This window comes from Mauremys mutica, chromosome 10 (genome assembly GCF_020497125.1).
Source record: "Mauremys mutica isolate MM-2020 ecotype Southern chromosome 10, ASM2049712v1, whole genome shotgun sequence".
Classification (NCBI taxonomy): domain Eukaryota; kingdom Metazoa; phylum Chordata; order Testudines; family Geoemydidae; genus Mauremys; species Mauremys mutica.
In genome coordinates this window covers 52,053,550-52,078,051 of record NC_059081.1, presented here as the reverse complement: position 1 = coordinate 52,078,051, position 24,502 = coordinate 52,053,550, and the positions used below count along the sequence as shown (strand labels likewise).

Sequence of the window (24,502 nt, the reverse complement as noted above, 5' to 3'; positions counted from 1 at the left end):
CGGTCCTGCGCGGCGCAGCTCGGAGCCTTCCGAGCCCGGTGCCGGGCAGCCGCCGCCGCCGCCGCCGCCGCAGCATCCCTCCGCCCGCCGCCGCCGCCGGCCCCGCCCTGCCGGGGGACCTGCATCCCGCTCCTCCAATCAGCGGCCGGGCTGCCTTGGCCACGTGACCCCGGCGGGCTGAGGGACCTGCTGCTTCCCCCGCGCCAGAGGGATGCGGGCGGCAGAGCGCGAGAGCAGGCGGCGGCCGCTGGGCTGCGGAGCGCCCTGACTCCCTCCCCGCCCGGAGCCCCATGGCCGCTGCCGCCGCCGCCTCTTCCCTCCTGCCCGGCCGCCGCCGCGCCTCGGGCTGAGCCCGCCGCCGCCGGAGCCTGCCGCCGCCGCGAAACTCTCCGGAGCGTCATGCCGGGACTTGGCTGCTTCTTCCGGACCCGCTGCTGGCCGGGCGCCCCGGGATGCTAGGCAGCCCCCCCGGAGCCCCGAGACCGCGCCGCTTCGGGGAGCCCCCGGCGGCGGCTGCTGCGGCTGCGGCTGCTGCCGCCGAGTTGAGTTAAGAAGTCATGGGGCTGGGGGCAGCCTCCCCCCCTCGGCAGAGCAGCGGCGGCGGCGGCTGCTGGACACTTGGCGGATGCTGTTGCTGGCTGCTGCTGCCGGTGATGTTACTCCTCATAGCCCGACCAGTGAAACTTGCCGCTTTCCCTACCTCCTTAAGTGACTGCCAAACGCCTACCGGCTGGAATTGCTCCGGTAAGCTGCAAGCCAGATCCGTCCTCTCTGTATCCTTTTCCAAAGGCGGGCTCGTCCCCAAACCTGCAGATCGCGGCGCTGACTGCAAATTACAGAGCACTTCGCGAGCCCTCCCTGTCCAGTGTGCATTTACAAAGGAGTGACTGGGCAGCAGGGCAGAAAGTGCAGGCATGTTTCGGTACTTCCCCACCCTGCACTCAAATGGCATCTGCCTTTCAGCGGTGTAGTGCACAGAGTTTGTTGCAGGCTGGACACACGCTATCATTTTGTGATCCCGCAAAACTGAACAATGCCATGGGGTGTTGGTTTTTAACGTATTAGAAGTGAGAACAGAGTGTGTGTGCGTGTGAGTGTGAGAGAGAGAGAGAGAGAGAAACAATTTGAGGAGTGAGAATGCAATAAATCGCGTTGTGGCTGTCTGAGAAATGCTGATTTCATGCAGAAAGTGCAAGAGTCTGTGCTAGGTCGCCTTACCAAGAAAAAGCAACTCCTGATAATATGGAAGGTTAATCCTGGTGGCCGCTTCCAGGCATTTCGATTTTGTTGTAGGAATGGGATTTTGTTTGCTTTTCTGTCTTTCTTTATATTGTATTCACTTTGTAAACCCTATAGTTTCTGGAGAGAAGTTAGCAGAGGAACCGTTTACAGCTGTCACACTGGTACTCACAGGACCAAAGGGCAGGGTAGCTAGCCGCAAGTGATCAAGAAGTAACGCCTCTTTCCTCGAGTTCTCCTGCGGACTGCTATTAAACAGGCTTTTCCTCTTTATCTGGTCAATTTCAGCCCCTTCGCAAGGTGCCTGCCAGGCACAGTGCGGGTGAAATGTACTAATTGAATAAGGAAGAGGCTGGGGACCGGAGTTCTTGCCCTTTTAGATCAGCTGCGGGCTGGCTTTGTGTCTGATCAGTATAGCCCTTGATACAATAATAACAGTGCATTGCGTGGAGCCTGTTTACCATTTGTGCAGTATTTTCAATACAGCCACAGTTTGTCAACGCCTGTGCGGGTTTTCTGTTTCTAGCTGATGGCTCAGTCCTTTTTGAAGCACTCATATATAGAGACAGGGAGAGAGATCTCCAGACCCATTAGCAGGCTTCTGGTGAAGCAGAATCACTCCTTCTCTTTCAGTGACAAAGCGATGTATGTTTAAATATGTCAGTGTTGTGTGTGTATGTGTTGGAGGTTGGGAGACAAGTGCTGTGTATAGGTTAAAGTCAAATGCTTATCTATCAACTGATTTAAAAAAAAACCCACTCAAAATAGGGTGATCCCAAGTATTTATCATCCTTAAAGTCACCGACTTTACAGTGGGTATAATATTTGGGTCTGCAGGCTATGCCTCCGATATTCGAGGTGTTTCTGCAATTAGACCTTATAATAGGATTCTGAGAAAATAGCAACCTTCAAGGTAATATATGTATCCTATATCGTAGGTTGGCAAGAAGCAATTTTCACTGTTTTCATTTTTAATATTCAGTGATATGGTTAGAAGAACATTTAAAAAATCAGTGGGATTAAATCTTAATGGATTTGGAATGTAATATAGCTGTTTTGTTTAATGCCTCGCTACACACTGTCGGAGTGGGATGGCAACTAGTGAAATCTGAAATTCACACTGGCATTCATGAGCTAAATCTTCAGCCAGATCTGTTTGTCTGCAGAACTGAAGGGAAAGAACTAGGTTCACTCAGCAGCTTCTGAAGAACCTGGCACCCCTCCTGTTAACTTAGGGGTGATCAGTCTTCATTGGAATCAGACAGACCATCACAGAAAACACACAGCCTGTTTATCTTTATTACTGGGGCTTTGTTATGGCATTGTCTGGAGAAATTCCAGTTTGGACTTTAGACCCAAAGATCTGCTATTGCATGGGAAAATGTTGAACCAACCAAAGAAAATATAATACACTAGTTACTGGATCATTTTTGAGGAGCTGGAGTCTAATACTGTAGAATAAAGAGGGTGGAGGTGTGGGGAATAAGGACATAAAGTGTGGATAACTGAAAACAAGGAAAGACAGAACATCCAGACTGTATTATTTCATCAACAAGATTATGGTGCTGTGTAAATTAGAAAAGCAATCACCCTGTATTGTGTATCCTGCCAGACGGAAGCTGACAGTATTTTTCTGTTTACATTTGAGGTTATGATGACAGAGAAAATGATCTCTTTCTTTGTGATACCAATACCTGTAAATTTGATGGGGAGTGTTTAAGAATTGGAGACAGTGTGACTTGCGTCTGTCAGTTCAAGGTAAGAAGATTGCTCTTTCATTCTTTAATTCACTAATGAGAATACAAATCTGGGATCTCCCTTTACAACCTATCACTTGGCAATTTATTTCTCTACATGCAGTGAAGTTAGAGGGAAAACCTGGCAGCAAGTATAAAGAGCTGGCAGGAGAGCCAACTGATGTCAAAAAGACATAAGTTTCTCTGGGAAAATGCAGATGCTGCAGTTATAAATGTCCCTTTGGGGTCTGCAGCTTCAGGTTGTGCATGTGTGATTTTGTTGCTGTGCCCTTTTAACAAGGATTTTAAATCCTTTCCAAATTTACTAATGATACTGATCATGCTTTATACACTCAGTGTTCTGTTCTAGTTAGAGAAATGGATCTGTAATGTGCTTATATGGTATTTTCAGTAAGGCTGCATAGTGGCAATGCTTCTGGTTGCTTATCAGATTTAGCCCCCCCCCCTTCCAAAATCACAAACTTCCTTTAGGTGTTAGATAGTTTTAGTGGGCTATTGTTGATTTTCTCCCCCCCTCCTCCTTTCTCTTTTCCCTCTCCATTCAGCTAAGTCTAAACCTCAGGCATCCTTAAAGTCACACAGTTTAATCATAAAATATTCCTTCTAGTGTGTTTTGCATAACACCCAAAACAGCTGTGTTTTGTGTAATTATCCAGATAAATTTTTTGCAAGTTATTGAGTTTTGAGACTGTACCAGCATATGCTGTATATACACCTATGCCCCAGTGGCTTTTTGTATTTTAATAGAGCTTTATTCAATTGTAAAACTTTTAATAACTATTTAAATCGTTACAGTAGAATATACTGAATGGTGCAGAGTTCAGTATTGTGCTCATCTGTAATGACTGATTTAATTTATTATTGAGCATTGATAGACTATTTACTCTAAAGATTGAAAAATATCATATCTGAGGAGGAAAGAGAGAAAATTAATAATGCCTTAATTAAAAAAATGAAAGAATATCTCACCAAATGTAAAACAATTATTTTACTAAAATTACTTTGTTTAAATGATTGTATTTTTCCTTTAACAGAGATAATATATATATAGCCCCTAACCAATTCATCATGTTTCCAGTTTACATATGGTCAAACATTTCATATTTAAAAATAAATGTTAATGTAGAGAGTTGAGTGGTGCAACATTAGCATTTGTAACATGTTTAGTTGTTTAGACATTTTCTTTCCCAGGGAAACCCTATAATGCAATCAACATTTGTGACTTGCACTGTTGCCTGGGGCTGATACCTGTGCTGTGCCACTGACATTTCGATCATACATGTCCATAGAGAACACTATGTTCTTGTGTTTGGTCACAGCCTGGCACAGGCAGTTGGTTTAAAGCAATGGACCAATTGCCCGGGAGGAGCAAACCAAGACTTTGCTAAGGACAGGACACAATGGAGGCTATGTCTTCCCAAGGAAGCATGCCAATCTTTGGTGACTTAGAATAAAGAAGCCATAGTAAACCTCAGTAGAATGCAGGAGATCAGTGATATCTATGCTGATGTTGGAAAAACATATGCAGGGGGACAGTTGAAATATACCAGAGAAATAAGATACGGGCTTGCCAGGTTTCATCATCTTGGTAATGTTTATAATCTTAAATTAGATGAAAGTAAAGTGACCAGGTAATCATGGACCTCATTGAAAGTCCGCTGAAGTCAATGGGAACCTATCCATTGGCATCAATGGGCTTTGGGTCAGGCTTCATATGAAATCAGAGCTCTTTCTTTCGGCTTTGGCCATTCATGGAGCCACATCTTTGAACATGAGCTTGTAATGCAAGCTACCTATGGCTGATGCTATACACACAATGCAAATACTTGTGTGGCTGATGCTGTCGGTTTGCTAGAGTCAAAGTAATCCTTGTACTTCTGAAAATCCCTTACTTTAATAGAGTTAAAGCAGGGAGGAACTTGGTTCATCATGTATCATCAGTGGGCAGTTTGGGACGCAGGAAAGGTACACCATGATAGCAGAAAACGAATTCTAATACAGTATGGGTTGACTGAGTAACACACAAAGTAACACGTGGGGTATATAGAATACAGTTACAAATCCATGTGGCTCAAGTTAGGGGGTTTGCTTAGTCAGAATTCAGGCCTGTTTTCCATCCACACTTCTCAATGGTGACAATGAGCAAATCAACAGAGGAATGCCTGTCAGTTTAATTATTTTTCATGTTTTCTCTGGTACTTCCTTGTACTGCAGTTGGAAAGCAAAGATGAGGGTTGCCTTTATGCTATTTAAGACTTCTGTCTGGCCACCCCTTTATCTGTTTTTTATAACACTGGTTCAGATAGTGTCCGGCCAAACTGATTTAACAAAATAAACATTTGTTGCTTGAAAGGCAAATTAAAACAAGACTGCTTTGGGTCATTTGAATGGGCTACTGCTCCCAGTCAGAAGATAAATGACTGGGGGTTTCCCCCCAGTTGACTCATTTTTGCTTTTTTAACACTGCAGAAATATAGGCCATCCATTGATTTCACCTGGTGAGGGACTTGTATTTCACCAGAGAGTATCCTCTCCACATCTGTTTTAATGAGAACAGAAGTTCACTTCTGCTTGTGTTAGAGCACAACCCTATGTGTTCATTGAGTATTAATGTATCAGGCCATTAATCATTCCTTCTCATTGGAGCTCATTATTAGCTATAGGGAATAACTTCAAGGATTTAGAATTAACCAGCATTTCTTTTTATGACCTCATAATCTCTGCATATTAGAAGGGCCTTTATCTGACTGCCCCTGAATGCACTAATCTGCCCTAGCCCCTATTCTTTTTCCTCTGTGACAATATGAAAATGACTGACTAGGTACTTAGGTATTTCAGTTGATGCTGAGTTTGTTTCTCTACATTTAGAACCTGATCTTGAAAACATTTACACGCACATGTAGCTTTTCTTATGTGAGTAGTCTCATTTGCTTCAATGGGGCTCCTCACATGAATTAGTTATTCATGTGCTTAAGTATTTTCAGGATCAGGGCCTTAGTTACGGAGTTGAAAGTTGTATTATTGCAATGCATTTTCATATTCCTTTGCATGCTGAAAATATGTGAAGTGTGGTGACAGTATTTATCAGATCATGCTTCTGAGAGTAGGAATGTATATACTGGATCATAAGCCGGTTCATTTATAAGCCGACTCCCCCCCTCCCCCAAGATGGATAAGTAAAAATGGAAATTTTTTATGACCCGTTCATAAGCTGACCCTATAATTCAGGGGTCAGCAAACTTTGGCTCCTGGGCCATCAGGATAAGCGCTGGTGGGCCGAAATGGTTTGTTTACCTCAAGCATTCGTAGGCACGGCGGTAAAGCTAAGTAAACAAAGTGTCCTGGCGTGCCAGCTGCTTACCCTGACGGGCCGGGACAGCAACTGGTGGGGAAATTTTTTGGGGAGGAGAAGCTGGGGGTCAGAGGAGTAACCCCTGTGACCACCCCCCAAATGACCCCAGCCCTAGCCTGGAACCCCCACACTCATCCCATCTCTTCCCACCTGGGGAGGGCCAGGAGAGGATGTCTCTGGCCTGGCTGGAGCTGCTCTGGCAGGCTGGGCAGTGTGGCCACAGCCTGCTCCAGCAAGCCAGACCAGGCGGAGCGGCCGCAGCGTGTTCCAGTGGGCTGGGCCAGGCGGCACGGCCGCAGCATGCTCAGACGGGCCGGGTGGCGTGGCCACAGCCTGCTCTGGGAGGCGGGGCTGAGTGTCACGGCCTGCAGCCCCAGAGCTGCAGCTGCTTTGGATGCTGGGGGAAGAGCAGCGTGGCCAGAAGCGGAGAGACTCTGCCCCTGCCTCTTCTCTTATGGCTCTGCTGGCTGTGCTGCCCCTCCTTGCTCCCTCTGTTGGGGGGAGGGGCTGTGTCCCACCTCTCCCTCTCTATACCCGTTCATAAGCCGACCCCCTTCTCTGGTGCTTCCCTTTTTAAGTAAGAAAATTTGGCTTATGAACAAGTATATACGGTAATCAGTTTTGTAGTGCTAACATGAGCGGGAGTTACACAAGTATGTCAGCTTCGGTGTTAAATAAACCTTATAAACTCTGCTAAGCCAATATATTCCTATGCCTCTGATTATAGGCATACAAGGTTCCAAATGCTATGAAAGGTAGTCAAGGGCCTGTGCATGGCTAAATTAGGACATACTTACTGTTCTTCCTTGCTTGGGTTAAGCAAATATATGTTAAAAATACACGTGTGAGGGCAGCGAATGGGAGTTTTGACATGATCTGGCCCTCAATGAAACTCATCCTGAGGCCTAGGACTTGGTGTACTGAGTCCTGAGCCACTGCCCAGGATGTACTGCTGGATTGAGGAAATAGTGACAATCAAAATGCCACTAACCTCTTCTAGGACCAGAAAGAAATACTTTTTATAGCAATGGAAAGCTGTGAATGCCAGCTTTCCATTGTTATAATGTAGCAGAATCCAGCTGTGACAGATCATGAGATATCAGATTATTAAGATAACCATTTTGATTTTTCTTCCCCACTTTAGTTCTGATATGATTTTTTTTTCCAGTCTTCAGTGTCACTGGAACTCAGAACTATAGTTAGTACCTTCTGAAAGCTTCACATACCCACGTTCACTGTTGCTGAGCAGCAGCTTTAATTTTTTTTCTTTTTGTCAGTGTAACAATTTTGTATAGATGATGGCATAAATAATGGATAATAGATGCATAAATGCATCCTGCAGGGAACACATTTTGAAAAGGAAAGGATGTGTCACCTATATGTATGCAGTGACACATGGCTTGTTGTGTGTTACACAAAGCACAGTTCCACCAGTGAGCCTGATTCTCAGTTTCAAAATGTCAAGAGTCCTGAAAATGCCAAGATGGAAGAGAAAGAAAGATTGTAAAATCAGAACACAGTAACATCCTCCACAGAATGCAGTAGTCCCTCAAATACCTTTTGTACTTCTAAATGTACAGAATTTTGGGTGAAATCCTGTCCCCATTGTAGTCAATGGCAATGTTGCCGTTGACTTCAGTGGTCCAGGATTTCACCCTTGACCTTTTCATTTATTACACCAAACCCTGCTCACTTTATGCACATGACTGGCCACAGCTGAGGTAATGGGGTCACTGACATAGGTAAGGAAAGCAGGATGTGGCCCTTATTGTTTTGAAGCTAGTTGGCATAAACATTATGAATCTTATCCTGCTCTCACTGAAACTAATGGAAAATTTGCAACTGTCTTCATAGGAAGCAGGATCAAACTCTGTGTTTCCACTTGCGATGGTGAATGTTACAATATTCTGGGCTAACTCCTGAATGTCTTGTTCACATAAACAGTCACAATAGTGTCCATGGAACTTTATGTGTAAGGCACCTAAGACTGGGTCCTTCATGCTTAAAAAAAATCCAATTGTTTGTGTAAACTATTGCAAACCACTCTTCAGCTCTGTCCAAATCACCGTTTAGCTTCTGCGTGAAATCTCGCACTTCTGGCCTTGACATAGGTCAGATTTAGAATGTATTCCTCAAAATGGCAAACAGGCACATTTTAATCAATTGTTTCAAATCTTAGAATTGATGAGCTGTGGGCCAGGAGAATAAAGCCCTGGCTGGTATGTTTATGAAAAAGAAGGTGGCATAGCAGGCCCGAGAGATTTAAGAAAATATAATACATAGGGAAAAGGTCACTCATCTTGGACCAACCAAAATGTCACTCTGACAAAGTCTGAATAATTTCCTGGCTATATCCCTGTGTGGCGGCCAGCCATTAATTCAGCTCACGCATGTGTTAATCATTTCTGTAGCCATTCGTATCTAGGCAGATTTCAAATTCATATTGACATCAGTTTCATACTGGATATCACGTGTATTAGCACAACATAAGACACTCAGCATAAGACAGCTAAATTGATGGTATGACTTTTTAATTTTTATGTGGTTTTTAAACAGAGGTGATCTTTTGTAAATAATAATCTTGATTATTACTTTTGTTATAATTAAACAATGAGGCATATCAGGAGTATAGTAATCATGAGATAATCACATCCCTGGCATAATTATCAGGTACAGGGCACATCCAAGTATCTCTAATACCTCAGAGTGTGATTATCTTATGATAACTACACCCTGTAGGTTGCCTAATTTCCATTATAAAATGGAATTATTTTTATTAAAATGAACAAGCAGGGGAAAAAAAACTTGTTCTTTTTGTGATGGAGGAAAATAAAGCTGATAGTTGACAAGACTGAGCAGAAGTTTCAGCTGAGCTGATAGTGTATATTATTTAATCTCTCTGCTCTTCTGTATTATTGACTTTACATGCCTTGTAATTCTGGCCCTGATGCCCTCACCATGAAATGGAGAGCTGTGAACTCTAGCAAATACTGCAACAAGAACTTGTTGAAAAATTTCAACATTTTTAATTTAAAAAGGGGACACATCTTTGGTGAAAATTTTCACAAAACAATCCATCCTGTTTTCCAGTCAGTTCTAATTAAGAGAGAGAGTGTGCATGCCTATTACCCTCCAATGGGAGTGGGAATGCATGCATTGCAATACCAGATAAGACCAGAAGTACATTTTGTCTAGCATTCTGTCTCTGAATAGCCAGCACCAATTACTTTAAATATATATATGAAAGCCTATAGTGGACACTAGCCCATATGGGAAGTCTTACTCACACCTGTCAGTTAGAGGTTGGGTTTTGCCCTGAAGCATGACCATTTAATATCCCTTCACTTTTTTTCCTGTAGTCCTACTAATAATGATAGATTTGAAAAGAATGAGCAAGGATCAGGCAGTTTCTAAGCTCCTGTTTTTGTGGTGTTTTATTTTTTGACTGGTGGATGGGGGTATGACTTGGCATGATACCATTTGGTGGTTGTTACTAATTACATTCTTTCTTTTTCTGCATTCATTAGTGTAACAGCGACTATGTACCGGTGTGTGGCTCCAATGGCGATACCTATCAGAATGAATGCTACTTGAGACAGGCTGCCTGCAAGCAGCAGAGTGAAATACTTGTGATGTCGGAAGGATCATGTGCAACTGGTATGTATAATACTCAGTTTGTAGACTATATTGATAACTTGGTTTGAAACCAGATAAAATAGCTTACATATCATGATACGGTTTCTTTGGATTCCTGGCGTATTAACTCCAGATGAATAATTTACTATATAGACCTTAAGCAGCTACTGTCATCCATTCCTTTTTTTAAAAGATTCTTGACATGATTTTGAGGAGCAGGGCATAGAATACCATTTTTGTTTTAATATTTGTCTTGAATTCTGCCATGTGGTGTGCATTGTATACAGATATATGGTGTGAATACATGTAACTGGACATAGAGATTACGTTAACCTAGAACACTTTTCTTGTGTCAGTGGCACTCTGTAATCTGGAAGGGAGAGCCTATGAGTGTTACTGCATATGGTAACTTTCCCATAGACTTTTTATTATATATTTAGGATTAGATCCCCAGATGGTATAAATCAGCATATCTTCAGTGACTGTCATGGAACTACACTGATTTATAGTGGCTAAGGTTTTGGCCCTTAAACTTTAAGTTAAATTAATGAGATTGTGCTCATTCACCTTTCTGTATGTTACATATAGGAGAGCTACAAATATTTCACAGTGCCCAGATTCAAAGAAAGGTGCCATGAGAAATAACATTCAATGAATTATTCCAAGAAATACAGAGAAGGCCATTGCACAATCTGACATGAAAACTGACTTGCTCTATGCTGGAGTTTTCAATGTTTTCCTTTTGTGTTCTGTACTCATTGGAGGTGGGCAATGAAGTTAACTTGAAAAGAAGGGAAAGAATAAGCCTTTGTTCCTTGAGGGAACTCTTTAAACGTAAAGCAGAATTTTTCAGGTTAGACTAGAAGAGTCAATAAAAAGTACGTAAGAAAAACTTTCTGTGCACTGCAGCAATCTGTGTTTCTTGCACCTAAGAGAAAATAAAATTTCTTCCTGTAAACTATGCTTCGTCTGAGATTGCTACCTAAGATTTTTCAAGGGGAAATGCACATTCTGTAGTGTTCTTTGTCTACAAATTGGTATTATCTGGAGTTCAGGCAGGCAAAGTCTGTTTTGCCAGAAGAGTTTCTTTTAGGACAGATACTGGGCTTTTTTCATCAAAAGGTTTAATAGAATAATTCCACTTCCTTGCTGCATCATTTCTTAAACTCTCCCATTATTTGTAGTAGACACTTTGGAGACATCCTCTCTGATGCTAGAGGTGCTCAGGGAGGAAAAAGAAAACCTGGGATTCCTGAAGTCTTGAATATTTGGTCTCTTTTCCCTCCTCACAAAGACAAGGATTCTATCAATTATGGACCTGATCTAAAGCCCACTCAAGTCGATGGGAATCTTTCAATTCGCTTTGTGGGGTTTTAGATTGGGCCTTATCTGAGAGTGCTCTTTGCTTTTCTTGGGGCTGCTGGGGAGTTACTGGATCTCTCAGTGGATGTAGGTAGAGAGCAGAATGTTAATCACAAGAGTACCCCTATTTCATCATGCTGAGAGGAGAGCACTAAACCAACTGGTTTGGAATCTGCTGGATTCCCCCCTCAGGGTGGTGTAAGAGGGACCAGCGCAATCCCATCCTACAGTGGAGGGAATGTCAATAAGAACATCTGGTGAGAAAGGGAGGATCAGGAGAAAGAAACCCCTTGAGGATGGTTAGGTGGAGTCTGGATATGAGTGTGTGGAAGGAGAAAAGAAAAACATGGAGCTTCTTTCCTCCAAACAGCTGGGAAATGCATGGAGTACATAAAGGGGAGAAAGGCTTCCCAGCTGTCAGGCAGGGGAGGGAGTGGGGAGCCTCTGCTTTCCAGAAGCCAGTAGTGGTGTGAGATTGAAGAGACCTTCCTCTCACCAAGCAGCTGGCCTGGAGAGGGTGTGTAGTGGGGAGTAGGTTGGAGAATCAGATTAGGAATATGGGTTTGCAAAGGATGCTAGGTAGTAGAGCACCATCATATTTTATTCCCTATTCCAACCACTCATTGCCCCTGATGTTTATGATCATACTATGAAAAAGCCCCCAGTTTCAAGATTTAGCCAGCTAAAAAACCAACATAATTGAGTAACGTGGCTCATCTCTTTGTTTAGCAAGCTGCAAGATTTAATTGGTAACCCACTGCTGTGGCAAAAAAAAAGTCTTGCTAAACTGAAGATTTTTTTTATCTGAATAATAATGGAGTTTACAAACTGACTTAGATTAACAAGATCTGACCATAAATAAATTGGGATTCAACTCTTGATATACAAACAGAATCACAATCTTGCCTTTGCAATCTCTTTGTTTGCCTTTCTAACTGCCTTTGACACTGAGCAGTGCTTGCGAGTTGAGCTCTCCGGTAAAAAGAAGCTCTTGATAATGTAACTTTCTCTTTTGCTTTCATCAATGCCTTTATTGTATTAAACTGCTGAAAATGGAGACAGAATTCAGATTTTCTTTTAGCCAGACATCTCTCCATTTGTGTGCATTTTTACACATTGATTTGTTAAGAATGCTTCTCAATGAAGTTCTTTGCTTGATAATTTCATGTAGCTGCTCTTCCTAAAGCTGGAAACATAAACAGTCCATCTAAATTTCTTCAGGTTAAGTTGAAGGATTTAAAGACAAAGCACTTGGTTTAATAAGCAAGTAACCATTAGGAGAGTCTGTAATTCTGACCTTTCCTTTAAAGGATTAAACTAATTATTTCAACTGACAATGTTCAATGTTACTCTGAAAATGTGTGTGGGGGAGAGAGGAAGGAAAGATTAGCAATTTTATAAAAAGGTTTTGCTTGCTTGCTAGGTGTTCATTATAAATATTTCCTTTATTTACTGCATAGGCATTCAGTTTATGGTAGGAATACTGACTCAGTGTTTGTCATTAAACATTTCTCATATTCTTACATCTATAAAGCTCTTTGATTGTTATGACTATATATGACATTTATTTTTATATGTTCCAACACTGAATTAAAGTTTTTTTTCTTTTTTTTAAATATGGCGTGTGTAAGGGGGGAATGAAATTGCACAGTAAAGTATGATTAACAGTTTTGCAAAGTTAAAGCTTTTGAAGAAGCTGGTTTATCAGTCTCAGCAAATCAGACAGACACTTAGGAGAACATTACAGCACTCCTGTGCTTGGGCTTTTTCTTTTATGGAGACTTTTAAAAAGAAAATTCAGACATCAGAAAGATGGCTTGAGCGAGCCATGTAAAGATTAGATCTCTGTAATTTACCCAGGGATGACATTAAACATAAGATACACCCTGATACATTTAACTGAGCAGTGTTGCTTTACAGATTCATAGGTCATATTGTCACATCTGAATATAAATTTCATTGTGTTTTCTCTTCAGATGCAGGCTCAGGATCTGGGGATGGAGGTAAGAGTCCTCTTTTAATATTACTCTGCCTATCTAGACACACAAGGTCTTTCCCTTTCTGTAGTGTAAGTGGATGTGCTTTGCGGTTTTGTTGTAATGCTGTGTATTGTCTTTCATTTAGGTTTTTCTGAAGTGACAGTTTGCATTTTAGTCAAGCTGAAACCTCATAAAGACCTGCCGTTTTCTAGGGAAATTCAGCAACCATATTACTTCTGAGAGGATTCTGTATTATTTATGAGTTATACTAGGTGCTCTATCTCCATCTGCTGTTTCTAGCACACTCATTTATTTTAAGTTTAAAATAATATTTATCCTGTTTTTAAAACATAAACGAAACCCCTTGTGTTGTCAATCTTCTCCCTGGAGGATTCAAACCCAATAATTTGCAGTACTAGAGAGCATTCTTGTGGTAGTTATGAAGCAGAAATGTCATTGGTAGGAAAATGATGATGTGGCTTTAAAAGAAAACACAACAAAACCCCAGACTCTAACTACTTACAGGGACAGTGTTAAATATTTTAGGCCGTTAGTTTAGATTTTGTTTAAAAAAATGGTGTGTGGTGATTTGTTAGTTAAACATTTTTGAGTTAGATCATAGATCTTGTACACAATCCTCCTGAGCAAGAGACAGTGCATAGCTGCAAAAGAGGCTCTGGGACGCATTGTGCCCAAGGGGATGCCTATGCTACAAACAGAGGTGTGACTGCAACACACATGGATGTACCCAAGCTAGCTTTGATCTGACTAGCTCAAATAACAATAGCAGCGAAGCCAGTGCAACATGCAAACCAGCATGGGCTGTGCAAACCTGCCCAGGACTCTGGGTAGATACTTGAGAGACTAGCCCAGGCTGTCATGGCTTCGCTGCTATTATTCTTTGTGCGAGCTAGATCAAAGCTAGTCCAGGTGTTCTGCAGTCCCACCTTGGATTGCAGTGTAAACATCCCCACAGAGAGAAGGACAGTGCTTCCCAAGCACCCTGGCTGTGGTAGGGCAGGGTGTAACAATGCTGGTTCTGGCGGGACCCAACTGAGAGTGCCAATTCAGGACAAATTGCTTAAAGCAGGGCAGATACTGCCAAAGGCCAGAGTTTCTGTGCACACCAAGGCAAACCAAACCAGCCAAACAGAGAAGACTTCGGTTTTACCCCACTGGCTAACCACAAGTCACACAAGCAATTCCCTTAGACGCTCCAATTTCCCAGTAACACCACCAGTGCCACTCATTATGAGGATGAATGGTTATGAAAACCAGTACCCCAGTAAAAGAAAAAGGTTCTCTCAATCCCAAAGGACCAAGCCCCAGACCCAGGTCAATATACAAGTCAGATCTTATCCACAAATCACGCTGTTGCCAATCCTTTAGAATCTACAATCTAAAGGTTTATTCATAAAAGGAAAAAGATACAGATGAGAGCTAGAATTGGTTAAATGGAATCAAAGTTCTTGGTTCAGGCTTGTAGCAATGATGGAATAAGCTGCAGGTTCAAATCAAGTCTCTTTCATACAAAGTCAGATGTACATCCACAGCTGGGATGGGTCATCAGTCATTTGTTTAGCGCTTCCGTTTGTAGCAAAGTCCCTCCAGCAGTAAGAAGCAGGATTGAAGACAAGATGGAGATGAGGCAGCTGCCTTTTATAGTCTCTTGTCATGGGGCCCCTCTTTCTTTATTCCAAAGACAGGCATTTGGGCACCTGGCAAGAAAAAACCTTAAAGTTCTATCCATAGGCATGTCCCTGCATACCTGGCTGAGTCACAAGGTGTATCTGCCTTCTTTCAATGGCTCAGTTGTATAGCTGATGGTCATTTATGGGCCATCAAGCAGGCTACGCAAATTATCTGGGGTGTCACCCAGAAGCATAGCACAAGTTTGAAATACAGACAGTATAGAGCCAATATTCATAACTTTTAACTACAAAAATGGTACACACGTAAAGATATCATAATCATAACCAGCAAACCATAACCTTGTCTTACACACCTTATTTGATCCTTTATACAAGATTTGGTGCCGCTACAGGACCTTGGTCGCAACAATGATCTATACGGTTCCAGTTCATGTCAGTAACGTCACACAGGGATCATTACTTGACCAGATTGTGACTAGTCCTAACACAGCCTCGGTGGCTGGTGTATAGGAGAGTGGGGCCATGACTTTGTCCCTAAGGAAGCATAGGGTGCAAAACCCCTGTATTCCCACCCCACTGCCACCCACCTCAGCACCCAGAACAAATATCTGGATAGACCTAATGTGAGCGTGCAAGGAGAGAAAACGTTGCTCTCCTCTAGTCCCCTGCATAGTCACGTCGGGGTTAGTCAGAACCTCTCCATAAAACAGTCCCCTATGGTGTTGGAAACCTTACAGAATTGTTCTAGTACAGGGACTGTAACAGGATGGCTTGCTCCTTAAGGGCTGGTGGCCTGGGATCAGCCAAACCTGTTTCTGAAGGAGCCACCTGTGTTGAGCCACCTTGATGGGGCCTCATGGAAGAGAGCTGATTCCCCTACAAAGGGCAGCAGGAAGCTGGAGATGCCTAGGAAGCTGTGGCAGAGAATGAGGAAAACCCTGGCACCAGGAGTGTAAAGCTGAGCTCCAGCCTGTTAAAGCCCAGGAGTGATGACTGTACTGGCACCCAGCTCCGAGAAGAGAGAGATTGAATGGGGGGCTGGGGCCTGGAGGGGCCAGACTCTGTCAGGACTAAATCAATTGGACCCCAGGAGGGGACTGTTTTGTACCTTTGGATGGGTGATGTGCAGTTCTTAAGGGGCCCTGAAGAGTGACTTCTAGTCATGAGGGGGTGCTGTGAAGGTAGCTGCCCTGTTACGGGGACCATCCAAATCTTACATGATGTAGATCACAACTTAATAGTGAGATTGTCTCATGGACCAACCAGGCTGCATTCATGATTGCAGGAATGTTATTTGATGGGATTTAGCCAGGGGCAGCTCCAGGCCGCAGCACACCAAGCGCGTGCTTGGGGAGGCATGCCGCGGGGGGCGCTCTGCCGGTCGCAGGGAGGGCGGCAGGCGACTCTGGTGGACCTCCCGCAGGCGTGCCTGCGGAGGGTCCGCTGGTCCCGCGGCTCCGGTGGACCTCCCACGCCTCCGGGAGGTCCACCAAAGCCGCGGGACCAGCGGACTGCGGAACCAGTGGACCCTCCTCAGGCACGCCTGCGGGAGGTCCACCGGAGCTGCCTGCCGCCCTCCCGGCAACCGGCAGAGCACCCCATGCGGCATGCCGCTGTGCTTTGGGCGGCGAAATGTCTAGAGCTGTTATTTGTGTAATTTATCAGGTGGTTTATGAGGAGGTGAGCTAACATCATAGGACCAACCAGCTCTCTGTGGCTCACCAGTCTAATTATGTTGTCTATTCCATGTGAAATACAAAACAAGACGACGTCACCTAAGGCAAAAAGTAAGCCAGAGGTGTCCCCCCGCCATTAATTTCAACAGGGCCAGGGTTTCACCCTAGATAATTTTAATAATAATACTTTGCACTTACAGGTTTTGATTCTCCTCCCACACCAGTTCTATATTGAGTTCAGTGAACTTACACTGATGTAAATTAGGAGTAAGAGAGATGGAATCAGATCCCTACACTTCTTTTCACCCGGAGATGCTTATGTAAAACTCTTTTAAACCCTACACACAGTAGATAAGACTAACCATGCCATTGGCATGTTATTGCCTCATATAGTCTGAAATGTATTGTACAACTACAGAAAGCCAACTGAGCCATGGACATTAAGTGGTTGGGTTAACTTACAGTGAATTAATTTTTTTTTCTCAACCATTGGTTGCTGTATCACAAGTAAATTGGCATTTTTTTATTGTTGTCTAAGTTCACTTCTTTTGTTGCCCCAACTTCTGGAAGACAAAAAAAATCTGAATTTTTAAAGTGTAATTTAATTTCACTTTCAGTCAGCTAAAATTTTATTTAGAAGTATAGGAAAGGAATTATGTTTATTGACTAATGATCATGGTTTTAGAAAGTGACTACTAATTTTTGGATGCCTCCATTTTTGCATAGCCAGCTTGAGACACCTTATCAAGTGGCCTGCCTTTCAGATAGTAGGTATTTTCTAGAAGTCAGGCCCCTTTTAAGGTGTCTCATGGTGGGCATCCAAAAAAAACCTGAAACCTCAAAATCTCTAGTCACTTCTGAAAATTTTGCCTATATATTTCTGTCTTGGCAGAATCTCTTTACAGCTGGCTACAGAATGTGGATGAAGTCTTCAAAAGTACATAGAAAAGAAGGATTTCTGATTCATACTGTATATCAGTACTTACAGATCATTTGTGTGAAAAGCCCAACTTAAATATAAATTGTAAGTGATTTTTCAGATGCAGAGTCAAATGAAATTAATGTTTTTATATATATACACACAGCAAAGACAACAGATATGATTTGAAGATTGTTTAGAAAAAATATGGAGGGAACAAACTTGGCCATTCTGCTGAGGTAGTGAATTCAGTCTGAAAGAGCAGAACAAGCAAAAACAACTTCCAAACAATTTGAGTTTAAAAGCAGATGTTCACAAAAGACAAGTAGAACAGGACTTCAGGGCCTGGCTAGGCAGGTAGTAGAGAAAGAGATCTGTGAAGTAGACGGGATCAAGTTCGAGCGTCCATTTAAAGGTCTACAAAGCTGCCTTCTATAATACAAGATTTAGTAGGCAGCTAATGTAGTTCTCAGAGTACAGAAGTATATTAATGTGCTTTGAGAAGCCAAACCTAAGTCAAGTAAACACTCTCACTACATCATACTACTGTCATAAAGGCTACAACAAATTCTAGATTTCATTAGAGCAGGGCTTGAAAGATCCACTCAACGGTGATAAGTGGGAAGTTTTCCTTGCCAAGTGTGAGAATTTAGTCATCAACTCCTGCATAATTTGAGCATTCTTGATTTTACTTCAACTTTTTTTTCCTCTTATGGTTTTGAAAATAACCTTCCAAATGTATTGTCTTCCCAAGTCTGCAGACTGGCAGCGCCAGTGACTCTCAAGCTAGTCATAGACTTGCCAATCAGCAGCAGAGTCAATAAACAAAGTTAGTCAGTTTCACTGCTGCAACTCCTAAGGCTCCAAGCATCAGCAAATCTGTCAAAATTTGTTAGTATTGTGCCATTGCTGCCTGTGACTTTGGGAAGTGTATGAGCAGCAAGAGTGGCAGGTTCTGAAGATATTTAGAGGGAGGTTGAATTTTTAAAAAGGGGCTGGAAGGTGAGTAGAGTAGTGGAAATCTCTTCCTCAGAGAGTAACCAGGAGACTCTGGAGTGGGCCGAATAGATAAAGTGCCTGCTCCCATCTAGCAAATGGGGGTTGGGGAGCTACAAACTTATCTGACACCTTCTATTCAAAGGCTAATACAAAAGATGGAGACACCACGATGGGTCCAGGGAAAACACTTTAGCAGAAATCTCAGCACCCTACTCCCTCGCTTTTCAGCAGCTGGAGGTGACAGGGGAGAGTGTTTCTTATAAAGACTTTGCTGTTTGCGTTCCTCAATGCCTTAATATCAACCTCGGGCTGGTAGGTTCAGTCCAGCTATTAGGGTGTCTGGTGAATTTTCCAAACCCTGCACTAGTGTGTAATGCAGACATAAGGCTTGACTCAATCAGTAGGGAGCACAATCACACATCACCCCTAAGATGTTACTGCCTGGTTAACAGGAGGAGACTGTACTCTCCCTTCACTGTTGGAATCAGTGAGCTCTCTACTGCATAGTCCCTTAATGGCTTTTGTGGATTTCCATTTGGATTTCATGTACCATTAACATCCCCTAAGTCTGCTCCTGACTTCCTGCTATGTGAACCTGAGGGGTGGCAGCTCCTACAGAAGCCATGTTCCAGAAGTCGTGGGGAGAGGAAGCTGTGCATAGAAACAAGGCCTCTGCCAGTGTCCTGAGAGCAATGGGATTCTTATGCTGTTTGAGGTGTAGGGGCCCACACCCCCTGAGCATTCATGGTTTGGAGAACCCAGTGGAATGATGAACACACATATGATGAAACTCAGTTTCCTGCCCTTATGGGAAAAGCTTCCTAAAAGGAAACGTAAAGGTATAGAAATAAAAGCCACCCCTATATTTTCATCGTGGATCATGGAATAGGGGATAGAATTATTTAAAAAAAAAAAAAGCTGTACTCCAGAAGGTGTAGTGCCAATCAAATGCAGAGGGCTAATCAATAAAAAATAAAAAAAGAATCTTGCTTTGATGTGAAAAACTTCATATGCAGAATTCTGAAGAAGAAGAATATAAAGAGATCCCATTCACTTTGAATCTACGTTATTCTTTAGATTATATTGTCTTGAAATGCTTCACAATGAAATCTTGCTTGTTTCCTAGCTTCTTTAAAACAGCAACAAACTCAAGAGGGAATATTTTTATTATTGTCAGTAATGTACTCAGAACAGTCTCACCTTGATTACTTGTTTCACTAGAATTTCGTTTCACTTGCCTTACCTGTATTTATAGATCTCGCTGTTGCTCAGCTTTCCTTCCTAATGGATAACTAGCTAGCCAGGTACCTGTATGGCCCCCATTACAGCAGTATCCGAGCATCTACATAGAACTAATTTCAGGGCCCAGCTCAATGTCTGTTGAAATCCTGTTGACTTCAGTGGGAGTTAGATAGGACTCACATCTTCCACACCTCTCATCCTAGCTTGATTTTATGTTCATTATGGTTTAGGATAACGTTGAGTGAAGAAACCAAGTCACATACTTAATCAATATCCTCATTACTCGTGTTTCAGTAGCATGTAGAGGCTCTAATGGAGATCAGGGCTCCATTTTTCTAGGAAGCATGTAGATGCATTCCCTGCCCCATACAGCTTAAAGTCTTAACAGACAAAGGTTGGAAGGAGAAACAGCAGCACAGAGAGGTGAAGTGACTTGCCCAAAGTCACACAGCGGCTCAGTGGCAGAGCTGGGAATAAAACCTAGGTCTCTTGAATCCAAGTCCAGTGCCTTATCAATTGAAGCATGCTGCCTCTCAATAGGCCATGGGGTTGCCCAAATGTAACTGAGCAAATAATTGGACCTACATATTATTTTTAAGATTGTTCCTACTTTGTCACCCCATCGTGATTAATCATGAGCGCACTCTCTCTCCCCTGTCATGTTGTTAGTTCATTTTTTCTTGCTTGCTCTCTTGGGCAAAACTGAAGTTTTTGGGGCTCAATGTGGGCAGAGTGTCCACTGACACACATCCAGCTTCAGACCTGGGGCCCTGACTTCCTTTTCCTGAAGATATTGGAGGTGTCAGGTGTGTGTTATAAAACTGTTCAGAAGAGCAGGTAATCCCAATGCACTAACCCAGTCTTCTTGTCTCAAGCAAAATAGAGAAAGAGATTAACCTTTTAAAACCTGAATATCTGACTTATTTTAAGGCCAGTTGTCATGCAGCAAGTTATGGTAACAAGCAGTTACACTTAGCCTCATGCATCATCTTTTTTTTCTCAATAGCCAAACAGTTACTTTGACCTGATTACATTTGTATTTGTCTGTGTACTAATTTGGTATGAATAACTGCAAAATTCAGCAGTGCTGTTGCTTTTATACTAATTTTTCCCCCCAACTCTGCTTTGTTGCAAGATAGATTGATAGGCAGGGCTATGCAGAACATAATGAATGTTGTTGTAAACCCCTTCTTCGAAATATCACTTGAGCCACAATACTCTATAAAAGCTTGAGTGTCCATTGCCTGGAATTAATCAGTGTATAAATGTGATACTAACACATACGCACAGTATATATGTGAGAGTAATGTGAGTGGGCTAATTTAAACTACAAAAGCAAGGGAATTCAGATTTAAGACTGAAACACCCATCCTTTTGTGCCTGGATGTTGTAGATAATAAGGTACGCTATCATGTGGCCTGAGATTGTTGTTTGATCTTGTGTATTATATAAAACTGTAGTGCATCAAACGGGGAGTTTTGTGGCTTAATTTCATTTGGAGTATATTTTTATGGCAATATCATAAGATAAGAAAATGTAGTGAGTGTAACGCAAGAGTGACTGGTTATGTGATTGGCAATATTTAAATCTAAGTGCCCAATCTGGATGGTCAGTTTTCATTATCTAATTTTTTTTTTGTACTGTGTTAACCTCTTTGTAATATATGTGTATAGCTTGGGGTATAGTTTTCAAAGGCACTAATGTCCCCATTTTCAGAAATGACTTGAGTACTTAGGAGTATGAGGGCTTGTCTACAGAAACAATTAGGCCATGACAAGCTGGGGTGTCAGTCTACCCCACACTAGCCTGCCGGGGTCTAACTGTCTGTGTGCACCCTGCTGATGTGTGCTAGCAGTTTGTTAGAGCTCTTTGAGCTAGATCAGAGTGTTCTAAGGAGCTGCTACTGCACATGCTGTGCACACTACCACTTATGCCTTTGTTGTTCAGGGGAGGGTGTTTTCTTCACACCCCTGAGCAACATTTTGCCAACATAAGTGGTAGCGTAGACATGGCGTTAAGCTCCTAAATGCCTAAATCACTTTTGCAAATGGGACTGAGGTTCCTAAGTCACTGAGATGCTTTAGTACATTTTAAGCTTGGCTCTCTCCTGCTCCCCCACTCTCCCTGCCATGGTCCAAAACCCTAGTGAATATTCCCATACTCTCTCCTTGACTTAAATGTGTAACTTCCATTATATTTTAACATGTTTTAACTTTGGACATTGGCAAATATTCTTTAAACTATACAGTGTTTCCCCTAACTGTTGACCAGTCTCCGCAGTTGAAGATTATCATTGCCCCTTTTCAGGCACTCATGCAAAAGCCTGGGAAAAGAAATAGACTTTTGCACAAATTAAACAAATTTGTGCACACTAGAGATGGAAGTGAATTCCAGAAGTGAGGCCCTTTGAGTGAGAACATCCTGCCCCTAGCACTCAGTCGCTTACATTTATGGATAGTTATCTTAAGCATTTGAACCTCCAGGAACAATGGCATGCCAGGAAAGCATGTAAGGAAGTGATTCTCTTATATCAAAAAGCATATGACACCCTGCAGTGTACATAGTGCTCATTTCAAATGGCCTATTTTTAGTTTCAAAATCAGAAATTCTTCTCCACACCAAAACTGAGATAAAAGTCAAAAATATGCTTTTAATGATGTGCTGTATGTAAAGGCCATAAACCACTCTAAATCATCAAAACGTCAAACAAATCCTATAATATTCCAGCAAACAGATCAAAGAGAGAGCATCTTAGCTCATGCAACGTACATATTGGTATGCCATTACAGTGAGCCACATTTGGCTCTTACATTGGCGTAAACTTGAAATAATATCTCTCAACTACAGTAGAGTTATTGGAAATGTATAAGACTAGGATAATATAGCCCATAATTTTGGCTACTTGCATCCCTCCTAAAGGAGTGAAACTGCTTCTCTAAAGCTTTAAAATGGGTACTTCACACTCACTCTAAGTACCACAAGAGGCCCTGATTCAGGAAAGCACTTAAGCACATGTATAACTTCCAACCTGTGCTCAAGACCCATTAACTTTGTGGCCTTAAGCGCTGTCCTGAATAGAGACGCTTTCCTGAACTGGGGCCTGAGGAAAGCTGCAGGGGAGCAAACGTTGCTTAGTTCCCTGTATGCCTCCTACTTATACGTTATGTGGTTTAATAGTGTAAGTGCTTGATTGACTATGCTCCTTCCTTGAATTATTTGTTGGCATGCCGTAGGACTGGTTTGAAGTTCCAATGAGATCTAAAAGCACAAACAAGATGAAAACATCCTCTCAATGTTCACATGCTATTTCAGCTTTAACTCTTGTGCTAATTTCAGTCCGATTCTTTAATGTTAATTTAAGATAGTCTGTTTTTTTTAATATTTAAATTCCCTTTTGTCTTAGGGGCTTTTTTCCCCTTATCCTACTAGCTTTGGAGTCAATCAGAATTGTCATATTCAGGGAAAGATCAATTGGATCTCAAATATTTAACAAACTTACTTTGTTTAAATACACATACAGAGAGTTTTTAATGAGTATATTTAATGAGATACCACAGCAGTTCACATAGCTGTTCAGATAAACTAAAAATTGTAGGCTCAAGTGTTGCTAGGTCTCACAACTTTATCATGAGTCTTGTGATGTTGGTCGTAAAGCCCTGGGCTCTGAGTCATGTTATCACATGAGACTCTGACTTAAAAAGTTTTTAGGCCTCATGGTTGGAGAGTGAGCTACAAAATGGACCCGAAAGGCTTAAATGCCAGAAGGCAAATAAAAAGAGCCCCAAATTATCTTGTGAAAATGTCATGACTCTGGTTGTTCAATGCTTGGAGTTGGCAATCCTGGTGGTTGTTCTAGTATATTCTATATAGTATTCTAGTATAGATCCTGAATCTAGTTACAGTATATAATAGATAATGAGAGTATAAATGTAGGCTATATACTGTAGATTATACATATAACAGAATGAGATTGCTCTTGCATACAAATTCTGTTGTATAGAATCAGGAGAATTAGTTACTATGCCAGTGTACTTGCAGCTTACAAAGAAACAAAATATTTTTCCCAACTTAAATTTTTGCCAAAGACATACATAGAAGATGGAAAAGCTTCACCTAACAGGAAAAAGTCTCTAATTCTCCTTTTCGCTGCTTTGCATCTGAAAGTGACTTCCTAGATTATATTACATTGCATTTAACCCCACTTTAAGATGACCATCAACTACCATAATTTAGATAGCCCGTGTCCTATGTTTGTAATGCTTTTAGACAAATAGCAGTGAAGTAAATTGAGGGGCTTAAGTTTATTTAGATTAGTGGCCTTTTGAAAAAAAGGTGTGCATAGTTTTGAAGTCTGTTTGCATCTAATTAGCTGTTTGGCTAAAACAAGGTGATGTCACTTGTAATCCACGCAGAGGTGAAGATATGATACAATAGGCTGGTCTATAATCTTTTCAGTGAGGCTTCTGGCACTGTTATGGAGCATAGTGAGAGCATATAGAATTTCAGCGTGTAATATAAAATCAAATATAATAGCATAAGGCAGCTTTCTTACCCTGATTCAAATAGTAGAAGTCCTATTTTCTCCTTCATATATCCTTTGGCTCCTTATCACTGCAGTCTGTAGCTATACCTTTGTAGCAGGCTTTGCTGTTTTGTTGGGGTAGGTATCTCCATAATGGCATTTTTACC

At 42.0% G+C, this 24,502-nt stretch overlaps 1 protein-coding gene across 1 annotated transcript in view; it reads left to right on the top strand.

Moving 5' to 3' along the window:
* Positions 1 to 332: 332 nt before the first annotated feature.
* Positions 333 to 24,502, top strand: part of TMEFF2 (transmembrane protein with EGF like and two follistatin like domains 2) — a 171,496-nt gene continuing 147,326 nt past the window's right edge. The window contains exons 1-4 of the mRNA XM_044978423.1: positions 333 to 744; positions 2,888 to 2,997; positions 9,876 to 10,005; positions 13,323 to 13,349. Of these exons, the coding sequence (XP_044834358.1) occupies positions 558 to 744; positions 2,888 to 2,997; positions 9,876 to 10,005; positions 13,323 to 13,349 (454 nt within the window). The 5' untranslated portion in view covers positions 333 to 557. The remainder of the gene's footprint in view (positions 745 to 2,887; positions 2,998 to 9,875; positions 10,006 to 13,322; positions 13,350 to 24,502) is intronic.